At 56.9% G+C, this 11,067-nt stretch overlaps 1 protein-coding gene across 1 annotated transcript in view; it reads right to left on the bottom strand.

The window, feature by feature from the left end:
* Nucleotides 1-8,375, bottom strand: part of KLHL21 (kelch like family member 21) — a 12,531-nt gene extending 4,156 nt beyond the window's left edge. Inside the window, exons 1-3 of the mRNA XM_004705196.2 lie at nt 7,353-8,375; nt 4,694-5,099; nt 368-440 (exon numbers count right to left, since the gene is read on the bottom strand). Of these exons, the coding sequence (XP_004705253.1) occupies nt 368-440; nt 4,694-5,099; nt 7,353-8,373 (1,500 nt within the window). The 5' untranslated portion in view covers nt 8,374-8,375. The remainder of the gene's footprint in view (nt 1-367; nt 441-4,693; nt 5,100-7,352) is intronic.
* Between the last annotated feature and the right edge of the window lie 2,692 nt (nt 8,376-11,067).

The following is an 11,067-nucleotide window of genomic DNA, read 5'->3' as shown; positions in this document are numbered from 1 at the left end:
TCACCCCAGTGCCCCTGCCGCTCCCTCGGCACTTACACAGGAGGCCAGGCAGGGCAATACCACGACTGCCCACTGCCACCTCCCGACACGGTGACAGTCCCTGAGGGCCAGGGCTTCAGGCTGTCTGGGTCTCCACCGAGTCCCCAGAACTCACCAGCGAACTGTGCAGGCCAACCTCTCTGTGCCTTAGCTGAGCCCCAAGGGCACCTCGAGAGCAGCACAGCCTCCACCCACCCCATGGGAGAACCCCCCACCCCCCGCAGGCCCTGCCCGTCCTCACCACTGCCTGTCAGAGGGTGATGACAGCGCACCCGCACCGCGTACCCGGACCCGGGGCTCGGCTCTGCGGGCACGGTGGGAAACGCACCTGATTCATGGAAGGGATCTTGTCCCACTCATTCTTCAGTGGGTTATAGACGTCCACCTCGGCCGCGTCGTCCCTGTGGAGGAGCGAGGGGGAGGGAGAGGCGGGTCAGGGTGGGGAGGGCTGACGTGAGGTCAGCTCCCAGAGCACAGCCCTGCAGGCCCCTGTGGGGGCTCTGGACCCCGGCTCCTTCAGGCCAGTTGGGATTCTCTGATGCCACTTAGCCACTCTATGCACTGGACAGGACTGGTTTCTGGTTCTCAGGCACCAATTCCAGGTGCACACTTCAGCCTGGTCCTGCCCAGGGTACCAAGGCTGGAATACAGCCTTGCACCCTAAGCCCCAAGGACAGCCCCTTCAACCACCCACCTCTGAGGTTCTCTCCACCAGCGCTGGACTAGCTGCCCGGCTGCAGCCGCACGGGTGCCCTGCAGTGCTTGGACTTCACGGGTCCTGTGCTGCCTCAGGCTTTCAACCCCATCTCCCTGTGCCTCTGCCCTTCCACGTCACCTACTCAGTCTCTCCACTCAACCCTAAGCTCCTCTCCAGGGAGCCCTCCATGGCTGACCAGTCCAGACCCAGACCGGACCTCTTGCCCTCACATATCCTGACCACTCACCAACCCCTGCCCTGCCCAGCACCACGGCGAGCCCCCAGTGCCACAGGCACGAGGAGAAAGAAGAGACCAGCCAGGCCTTGCCCTGTGGGGCCCAGATCCTCCCACCTGCAGCCCTCACCCTTGCCCTGTAACAAAAGGTTCAAAGGCACAGTCTTTCCTTGAACTGTATGGATACTTGGGGGTGGGGAGTGATGATAACCAAACTCACTGCCGTCCTGTCAATTCGGATTCATGAGACAGATGAAAACTGCCTCTTGGGGTTTCCGAATCGTGAGATCTTTCCAAGAGCAGGCAGCCTCCTCTTTCTTCACAGAGCACCCAGGGGGGAGGGGGGGGCCCGAGCAGCTGCTTTCCTGGCTAGCAGCTCTGAGAATAGCCCACCTTGCTCCCTGGGGTCCTGAGTAATGGCAGTGGAATTTTAGTAATAATGACCACATAGCAGCAGTGTCAGCAAGCCGAAGGGTGTCCTGTGAAGACCGGGGCCTTTACTGGGGGACACGACTTCACTTGGATATAGGGTCTGAGGCTGGAATTAAGACCGGGTCATGCGGGGCTAGGTAGGCCCCGGCTTTAATCCCGGCACAGATGGACAGATGGCGACGACTGACGGCATGTGAGGGCAGGCTCCTGGGAGCGATGCATCAATTCCTAAGGAGCACTGGGCTTGCTGGAGCCCGCTGGAAGCTGGCAGCGAGGCAAGGAGGATCCCCCACTAGTTCCAGCCTTTGGAGAACACGGCCTTGCGGACATCCCGGCTACAGGCATGTCTGGCCTGCAGAACTGTCAGACCACTTCCTGTTGTGTTTCAAAGCCACCCAGCGTGCAGTACTTGGGATGCCCTGGGACACGATGGCAAGGGGTCAGCAGACACTTTTCTGAAAGGCCGGGCCAAAAAGATTTTTTGGCTTTGTGTGCCAGATGGTGTCTTTCGCAACTACTTGGCTCTGTGGACGTGGCGCAAGAGCCGCTGGGCCAGACGTACACGCACGGCTGCCGGGGTCTCAGCCTCAGCACGACCGACACACAGACACGGACATGCAATTTCCTGCAGTCTTCACACAGCGCGGTACAAGGCTCCGTTCTCGACTTTCCTTCCAACTATCTCAGGGTGTAAAGGCCCATTTTCAGCTCACGGGCCCTCTAAAACAATAATTAAACTGTGGAACCTGCAGGGAACATCTTCCCCAAACTGTCCACCCCACCCCAGAGCAAAGGCCTGACCTTTGGGAGACTTGGTGCATTCCAGCCAAGAAGCTCCCTCTCACGGAGCCTAGAGGGGACGAACACTGCTCGTGGGGGAGGGACCAGCAGGTCACTGCTCAGTGCCTAATGGTAATGAGTGTGATAGTGGAGTGACTGTGGACCCCACACAGCACTGGCTGGCTGCCTGCCTGGGAACTGCACCTTCGGGAAGGATTTGCCAGAGGCAGGTGGACTCCGAGTCAGAGGTCACCTGCTACCTGCACTAAAGCACTAAGACCAGCACTCAAATGGCACTAGACCCCAACCTCAGGCCCTCCCCCTTCCCCGGAGCTTCTCTCTGTCATTCAGCTAACATCCCCCAACAACCCCCACTCCCCACTGAGAGAACCCCAGTCTGCTGCCTCGTGTTACAGTGTGGGTAAGCCAGGAGGACAGGACACATGCTGGGGCTGCATCCCTTACCCCACACCAAGGGTGGGGTCCACCCCCAACATTTCTACATGGAAAGGCACAGCATCTGACAGGTGAACCAGACCAGAAAGAGACGTGGACAGAATGGCCCGTAGGCATGTCCTGCTCCAGAACCTCAGGATAGGGAGGATATGATCAGAGTCACCTGTCCCAGAACTGCCACTGAGGGGCTGGGGTCATGGCTCTAGCACGCTGATCAACTATATTTAGAGCATCCTGTCCCCACACCCCCTTTGAGGACACCTACCTTGGCGCGGGCTGGAAGGGCCAGGAGTCATTTTCTAACAGCCCCGGCCCTGGCTGCAGTTCCAGGGCTTCATGAAGTCCATCCGAGGCTCCTGGCATAGGGCAACAAGGGGCCACTCCCATAGTGTCCCCAGGGGCACTTGCTCACCCTCAAAGTCCAGCTCATTCCTTGGAGGGACCCTCAGGCTGGGACAGGGACAAGGACCAGTGGGAGAGGGAGGGGGAGAGGGAGGCCAAGGGGATGGTCGTTCACACCTTCCCCATTCCTGTCCTGGTTCCATAGTAGTAGCAGGCTCTGAATGCCAGGGAGGGAAACAGCAAGTGTGCATGCAGTACACCTCTCTCTCTCTCTCTCTCTCTCACACACACACACACACACACACAACCTGTGTGCAGCAACCAGGGAGCTCCTCCCTGCCCCCAGAATCTCTGTGGACCTGTAAGGAGAGGGCATTCGGCCATGGCCAGACAGGCCTTCAAGATCACAGGGTGACCACTAGCTCTCACTGCCCCTTGATACAGTGATGCTACACTTAGAGATCTGGGTCTGACATCTTTGGTTCAAACCTATACCACTAAGACAGCTGTCAACAAGTCCCTCTAAGCCCCCGAACCTGTTTTGCCCTCTGTCTCTGTAACTGGGGGCAGCAACAGTGTCCAGCTCACCAGAATGCTGTGGCGATCAGATGTGGGCACACACAGAGGGCAGCAAAGAGCTCACCCTGCCCACACATTGTTGGCACTCCCACAAGGGGCTCTGGAGCTGCTTGAACCAGGGCCCGCCCCAGACCAGGGCAAGTGTGGATCCCCAGGAGACCACTATTCATTCCAGACTGCAGAGTGCCCTTGGCATCAGGACAGAAACTGCACAGGGCTGCCCTCCGAGCGCACAGACGAAGCTGCTGGAAATGCCACCATGCAAAAACCAAAACCAAAAGCCCCCGCCTCATGCAAGGAGACACCATGTACTAGGGTACAATGGACCTACAGGGCTTTCTGGCCTGAGACCTTCACGGAAGGCATTTGCCAGGCTCCTCTTCCTAGGAGCCACTGGCTGGATTCGAACCACCTACCCTGAGGATGAGCATTAACTGCCCACCCAAGCTTCTGCCTCTCTCACACCCACACCCAGAAGAAGGTATCTTCCATTGGGGGGAAAGGGGCAGCAGCGAAGAGAAGCAGGCATGCTATAAATATAGTCGATCAGCATGCCAGAGCCTTAACCCCAGCCCGAGGGGCAGCTCTGGGACAGGTGCCTCAGAGAATGGGGCCAGCCCAAGCCCACAAGTCACTGTCCGTGTCAGGCCTGTCTACTTCTCTTCCTGGCTGGGGCTGTTGGTCGGCTGCTGGAACACATCCCACAGGAGGTCTGTGCTCAGATGGGCAGTGGACCCTCAGTTCTGTATCCGTGGTGGTCAGAAGTCAATACAGAAACCAACTCGGCTCTCCCTTTCAAATTCAAGCGCCTTTCTAATGTGACAGGCTCCTTCCAACAAATGTCATACGAGTACAAGTAGGGGTCTTAAGGGGTCCCCCTCAGATGAAAAAGAAAAAAAAGACAGTTTATTTGGCTTCTATAAGACCTTCTCTCGCTCTCTCTCTCTCTCCCCGACTTAACGCTAGGAAACAGGCAGGGCAAGCACTCCCAGGATCAGAAAGACCTAGATGCAATCCCAGCTCCGCCTTGGTCTCCTGGCTGTGAGGTGGAGGCCCGGTGGTGAGGTCCTTATAAGCACAGGGTCTGCCTGGTGTAAACCCTAGGTAGATGCAGTCAGCCCCCAGGGACTCACCTGATGAAGTACATGAGTCCATTCAGCGTCACAGTCTTGGGGGCAAAGGACCAGGGCGGGAGCTGGCCACAGTCTACCAGGGACCACAAGTCCGTGTCCGGGTGGTAGCACTGAATGACCATGGTCTCCTTGCCTGCCAGGGAGCCGATGGCGTAGAGCCGGCCACGACAGGCGGTGGTGGAGCAGTTGTCCATGGGGTAGGTCATGGGCTGCAGGGCCTCCCAGGAGTCCGCAGTGTGGTCGTACCGCTCGGTGCTGTCCGAGGCCACCACGTAGAGCAGCCCGTCCAGCACTGAGGAGCTGTGGTACTCTCGGGCCTTCAGCATGGGCGCCACCTCCGTCCACTCGTTCACGCTCGAGTTGTACCGCCAAACACAGTCGTAGAGCCGAGAGCCATCAGACCCGCCTGCCCAGGAACACAACACACCTGTCGGTCAGTTCACGCCACACCTTTCAGGACTGCCTGGGGCCTCCCTCCATCTGGGGAGGACCGAACAAACCGCACTGTGCTTCCAACTCCCCCTGCGCATCCAAGACTCGGCCTCTCTTCTCCCAGCCAGGGGCCCCTGCTGACCTCTGGCCTGCTTTGGGCCACATTCCTCACTGGACACACAAAGGCCCCCAGCTTGGTCATTCCAGATATACTCTCGGGCACTTCTCGACTGGGTGGGGATGCCAAGTCTCTACGTCACATCTGGGAGCCACAGTGTAGGGTGCGGTGGGGAGGGACACGCTCACCCAGTTCTGGGTTTCTGACAGGCCTGCCTCAGGCGGTGCCAACACAAACAACAGCCCTAATCCTGCAATTAGAACTTTGAAGCAAACGTCTGAGGCTGGGGACAGAGGCGTGTTCTCTGGGTAAAAACTCATCAAGCCATCCAAGCAGGCTGTATTCTGCCTGCCCCCTCCCCTCCCCCAATGAATGAGTGTTTTGTGTCAATATTGTGTTATGGTTGTCAGGTGCTAGCCAGTCAGCTCTGGCTCACAGCAACTCCACAGGAACTGAGCTGCCCCCCAGGGTGTCCTCAGACTGCAGGGGCTTTCTCATGAGGGGCCACTGGGAAGGTTTCAACTGCTGACTCTGGTCAGTGGCTGAATGCCCTGACCCTTGGGCCAAAGGGGCTCCTTTCTTCTCTTTAAACAAGAATTTAACCAAAACCAAAACATGGTGCTGGGTGGATCATCCAGGAAGTCTGATGTCTCCTGAGGACAGCAGAGTCCCTTGGGTGGTGCAAACAGCTAGCACACTCACTGTGAATCAAGAGTGGAAGCCCAAGCCTGCCCAGAGCCACTGCGGAAGTCACCCCAGCCACTGAAATCCCTCCAGAGCACAGTCCAACTCGGCCACAGGACAGCGGGGTGGCTGTGAGCTGGAATTCACTTGACAGCAACTGTCTCTTTTTTTTAGTCAAATCTCCACAGCCCCAGAAATCCCTCCACCCTGAGGCTGCCACCACTGGGCAGGGCAGAGAGACATTCTTGCCTGCTGGGCTTTGAGGGGGAGGAGACCAAGTTCTAACACTCCACCACCTGCCTTCTTCCCCCGAGTGAGAAGGGGTCCAAGGCAGCTGCAGCCTGTCTGGCTCTCCCTCCATGAAATCCCCTACAGGCAGCTGTGGGGCGACCAGGGCAGTTGCTTAAACCCCAAGGATTAGCTGCGACATTTATGGGAGGGCGTACTAAAGCAGGGACTTGTTTCTGACTCCAAGCCACTGGCCACATTTTAGAGGGGCCCTGGCCCCCCACCAACAAGGGGCAACCTCAGCTTGGAACAAGAGGCAGAGGCTGTATGCCCAAAGGCTGCATTCTATGGGGCCTATCCCCCCAGGCCAACCCAGAGCCCCTGAGCACCAGAGGGAAGCTGACCACACAAGCCTGCCCCCTCCCTGCCTGGTAAGAGGGCCACCATCTCCTGCCTCCTCCGTAGGGGGGTTCTTTCCTTATAAAGTGGTCTTCACATCAGGGGACAGCGCCTCTGGTGCAAACTCAATCCACCACCCTTAATACAAACTGTGGGAGAGCCCAGGCTGGCTGGCTGGGGCCCGCCCAGCATGACTCGGCAGTGTTTTAGGGTCTGGGCCAAGTAACTGCAAGAAAACCTAGAAGCATGTGACTGTGTTTACAGTCTGAGGAGCTTGACCTAAACAGCATGTGATCCAAGGGCAGCTCCTAGGTGTGGGCACCCCAGCCAGAAAGGCCACCAGTGACAAACCAGTGAGTCAGTGGGGCTCCGAGGAAGGCAAAATCCCCGTTGACTTGGTGGATGGGTAGCTCACAGGGAGTCAGCCTCTGGATTCCGGACGGTAAAAAAAGAAAGCTCCCATTGTGTGGGGTAAAAGCCCCAGGACCTTCTGAGAATAAGGGAGCACCTGTGGGGGAGGGGTGAAGAGGGAGGGGGCGGTTCAGGAGGCCCAGCTGCACAAAGAACAGAGGCCCACAAGCAAGTACTTGTCCTGGCTCACACAAGGGCCCTTTCTGCCAGCTTAAGTACCAGCCAAGAAAACGTCACGCTTGGGGGGAGGGGACAGAGGCCCCGGTCCCTTGGACTCAGGTAGATGTCCTCTCCCACGGACGGAGGCGGCCAGCCCCGGGGTCCCCTGCCTTTCCAGGGGCTGGGTGGGGAAACCTGGAGTCACGACGGCTAGTCCCCGTCACTCACCCGTTACGTAGATGTCGTTGCCCAGAGCCACGATGCTGTAGCCCCCGCCCAGGTGGTCGGGGAACTCGGCCAGGTAGCGCCACTGGCCGGTCTGTGGGTTGTAGCAGTCAACGGTGACCAGCTCGTCGCAGTCCTGGTCGCAGCCGCCCACGAGCACGAGGATCTCGGCGAGGCCGGTGGAGGGGCGAGGGCGCATGCGGGGGCAGGGCCCGCGATCGTGGCGGTCATAGCGAGCCGCCTGAAAGTCGCGCGCCTCACGCAGCAGGCGCAGGCAGGGCGGGCAGCGGGCCACCAGGGGCTCGGCCTCGACGTGCGCCAGCAGGTAGAAGCGGCGCACGAAGGGCAGGCGCACGGCCTCCAGCAGCTGCGGCCAGTGCGCGGCGCGGCGCGGCGGGTCGGCGCGCACCCAGCGCAGCGCCAGCTGGTAGGCGGCCTCCTCCTTGGGGACGCACAGCCCGTCGTCGCGCAGGTAGCGCAGCAGGCGCGCAAGCGGCAGCCGCTCCAACTGCTCGGCGCCCAGCTCGCCCACGTGGCGCAAGATGAAGCGCTGCGCCGCGCTCGCCAACCCCGAACAGCTGAAGGCCTCGGCGAAGTCCTGCATGTCCAGACAGTTGGCCAGGTCAAGTTGCTGCTGCAGGAAAGCGCCGCACGCCTCCTTCACGGCCGGGAACTGCAGCAGGTCGGCGGCGCGCAGCAGGGGCTCGGCGTTGTCGCCGCTCACTGCCACGCGGCCCGTGTAGCTGAAGTCGAGCAGCAGCTGCAGCATGTCGGGCGGCACGCCGTGGAGCCGCACACGCTCGGCGCGGCTCTCGCGCAGCTGCCCGGCGAACATGGCGCGGAAGTAGGGGCTGGCGGCTGCCAGCACGGCCCGGTGCGCCGGGAAGTCGCGCCCGCCCGCCGCCTCCAGGGTGACGTCCAGGAACTTGCGCTCGGCGCGGAGCTGGCTTAAGCCACGCAGCAGACTCAGGGCGTGCGCTGGGTCGGAGAAGGGCAGTACGGCCAGGGGCGCCGGCCGCTCCATAGCGCCTGCGCTGCCAGAGGACCGCGGCCGGGCCCTGCGGAGAGACGCTGCGCGCCCAGCGCCGCCGCGCTAAATACGGCCGGGCGCCGGCGGGGGCGGAGGGGCGGGGCCTCGGCAGCCCCGCCCAGTTAACCCCAGGCTGCCGGGGCTCGCTTCCCTGCGCCCCCGCGCGCGGGCTGAGTCACCACCCACTCGCACCCTGCTCCTCCTCCGCCCTTCCGGGCCTCCGGGCCGGCTCCTGCGACGCCCACACTGAGGACAGCGGGTGACGGTGACAAGTGTCCACCCGCGCGCGGGGGAGCGGGATCTCCGGGCCTGCCTAATCGCCCGCCAGATCCCGGCCTACCGCTGAGGACCCGAGCTCTGCGCCTAGGCAGGGATGCACCCCCCAGCTCGCGCCTCCCGTCTGGAGTGTCGCGATCCTGTCTGGCAGAATGGCTTTTAAAAGTTTTATTTTAATTTTTCCGTCCAGAGTTTTACTAGTTCAAAGCGTTGTCTGTTATACATATTATTGGCAGATTTCTGACATTGAGCCTGACGACTGAAGGTGAATGCATTAACAAATATATAGATTTGGAGTGGGGGGAACAGTTTCTTGGGACATCTACTTTTATTAATGAGTCGGGACCAGATTTCTAGGAAACTCCACAGTTGCTGCCCGAGTTTCAAACTATACGGTCATAGACTTTCAGGCACCTGGGCCCCCCTCCAGAGGGGACAAGCCTGCCTTAGGCTCCCTAGCCTCCCTCTATTCCATGAGAGGGGCACTGCTGCTTTGAACATCTGGAGATGTGGCCATTTCAAAACCTCACACCCACGTGCGCCTAATTTGCTAGGACGCACTTTTGACAGGAACTTGAAGTGGGAAAAATAAAAACAAAACCCTTTATGGGAGCCTTTTCCCTCTTAGTTAAGAACCCCCCAGCTGTGTTAGGGAAGATTCTAATTGCACCTCCACTTTGTGTGGCAGATAGAGCTTGAGCTTTGGCTAGTTATGGGCCCCACCCTGGGGGCCTTTATATACATTCCGAATGAGCTGCCCACTTGGTCCCAGGGCAGTCATTTCGTGGTTGCCGTTCAATCCAGTACAACTTTTGAAAGAGACATTTTGTTACTCAGCTGAGAACTCTGGCCTGTCTGCTCCCACCTGGGAATCTCTCATCATCTAGCCCTGAGAATGTATCTGGAGTTTCAGGGTCAGCCTGGGAAGCACGGGCCCAAGGAAGAAAACAGGCAGGTACTGGGCCAGCGGCAGCCTGTTGCCCATAGATGGACTGTTCACACAGCTATTAACGGCAGAGGCAGCATTCCCCAGCCCAGGAGCCCGGCCAATCGCTTACTTGGTCAGGCTTTGTGACAAGAAACTCTTGAACAGCCAGGAAGTGGGCTGTTGGTCAGAAAAAAAGCTCTGTAGTCTCTGAATCAGAACTCACCAGCCCTGCAAACCCTGGGTGATTCAGTATGTTTCTTTCATATTCCCAATGTTGGGAGTGGGTAGCTATTTAAACAAATCCTGTCAGCTTGCTGTGCAGCCTTGGAGACTCATGATGGGAGTAATTATTGAAATGGAAAAATGTTCATGCTATATATGATGTTAGATTGTATACAGTGAAAAATCAGACTACACCTTGTGTGATCCAGTTTGTCATACATGTTCCTATGCCTAAAAATGAAAAAGATGGGATGGGGAGAGGGAACTATCACCTGTTCTCTAGGCGATTGGATTGGTTTTGTAGACTTTCTTGGTCTACATTTTCTGTCTTTCTGTATTAAAGTTGACTTTTGTCCTAAGGAAAATTATAAATAAGTACATAATATGCTTAACAGTAAAAAAGTATGTGATTACTATCCTCAAACTAATAGACTAACTCTTGAAACCTGTACTCTGTAGAAGTCAATCAAAGAAGACGGCTAGAAACATATTAGACTAGTCAGCTGTGCTGAATAATTTCCCAGTCCTAGACACGTTATTAAGGTGGTTCCTCTTGGTGTTCATCAATCTCATGAGTTCAAAATGGGAAATGGAGAAATCATTTCACCAAAGTGTGACACTGTGATTGGCAGTCAGCATACAGATGGTGAATAATAAGGTGTTTCACATTTGCAGCCATGACACTCTGGTGAGGAACATGTTAACTCTAACCAAATGAACAAGAGCTGCTGGGAAAACTGTTCTTGAAATTCTGCACCAATCATGAAAACTTTAGAAGTTTACCTCTCCTGGAATTAGGAAAGTAGGCTTTGCCTAAGTAACTTATTTATGATCTTGTGGTTGACAGATAATAATGATCATAACTGTCCTGGTGACTTTTTTTAAAAATTCAAACGATTTAATTTTGATAGTATCTAGGTTCTAATTTTAGACAAGAGGTGAGGGAGATAACTTTTAAAGCCGGTGTTAACCTCCGTTTTGTTTCCTTCCCGGCTTGAGAATACTCAGAACAGGTACTTCAGTATTTATAGAAACCGAAGAGATTGTACCTTTTTCTTACCACTACCCAGATTGTTTCTCCATCTGGGCCATGCAAAGTATATACACTTATTTCATTGAAGCTCAAGGAAAATTTGAGTGGTCTCTCTTAATTAAATGTACTATTATGTGCCATTGAACTATAAAGAAAACTACTTAAACTGTGGATGTTGCTGTTTACATGTCAGGGAGCTGGTCCTGACTCACAATGACCTTGGCCTGTC

Source organism: Echinops telfairi, unplaced genomic scaffold (assembly GCF_000313985.2).
Source record: "Echinops telfairi isolate 266 unplaced genomic scaffold, ASM31398v2 ScPeMD7_7457;HRSCAF=8495, whole genome shotgun sequence".
In the NCBI taxonomy this organism is placed as follows: domain Eukaryota; kingdom Metazoa; phylum Chordata; class Mammalia; order Afrosoricida; family Tenrecidae; genus Echinops; species Echinops telfairi.
The sequence above is the reverse complement of the archived record's forward strand: the minus strand, read 5'-3'. Positions and strand labels throughout refer to the sequence as shown.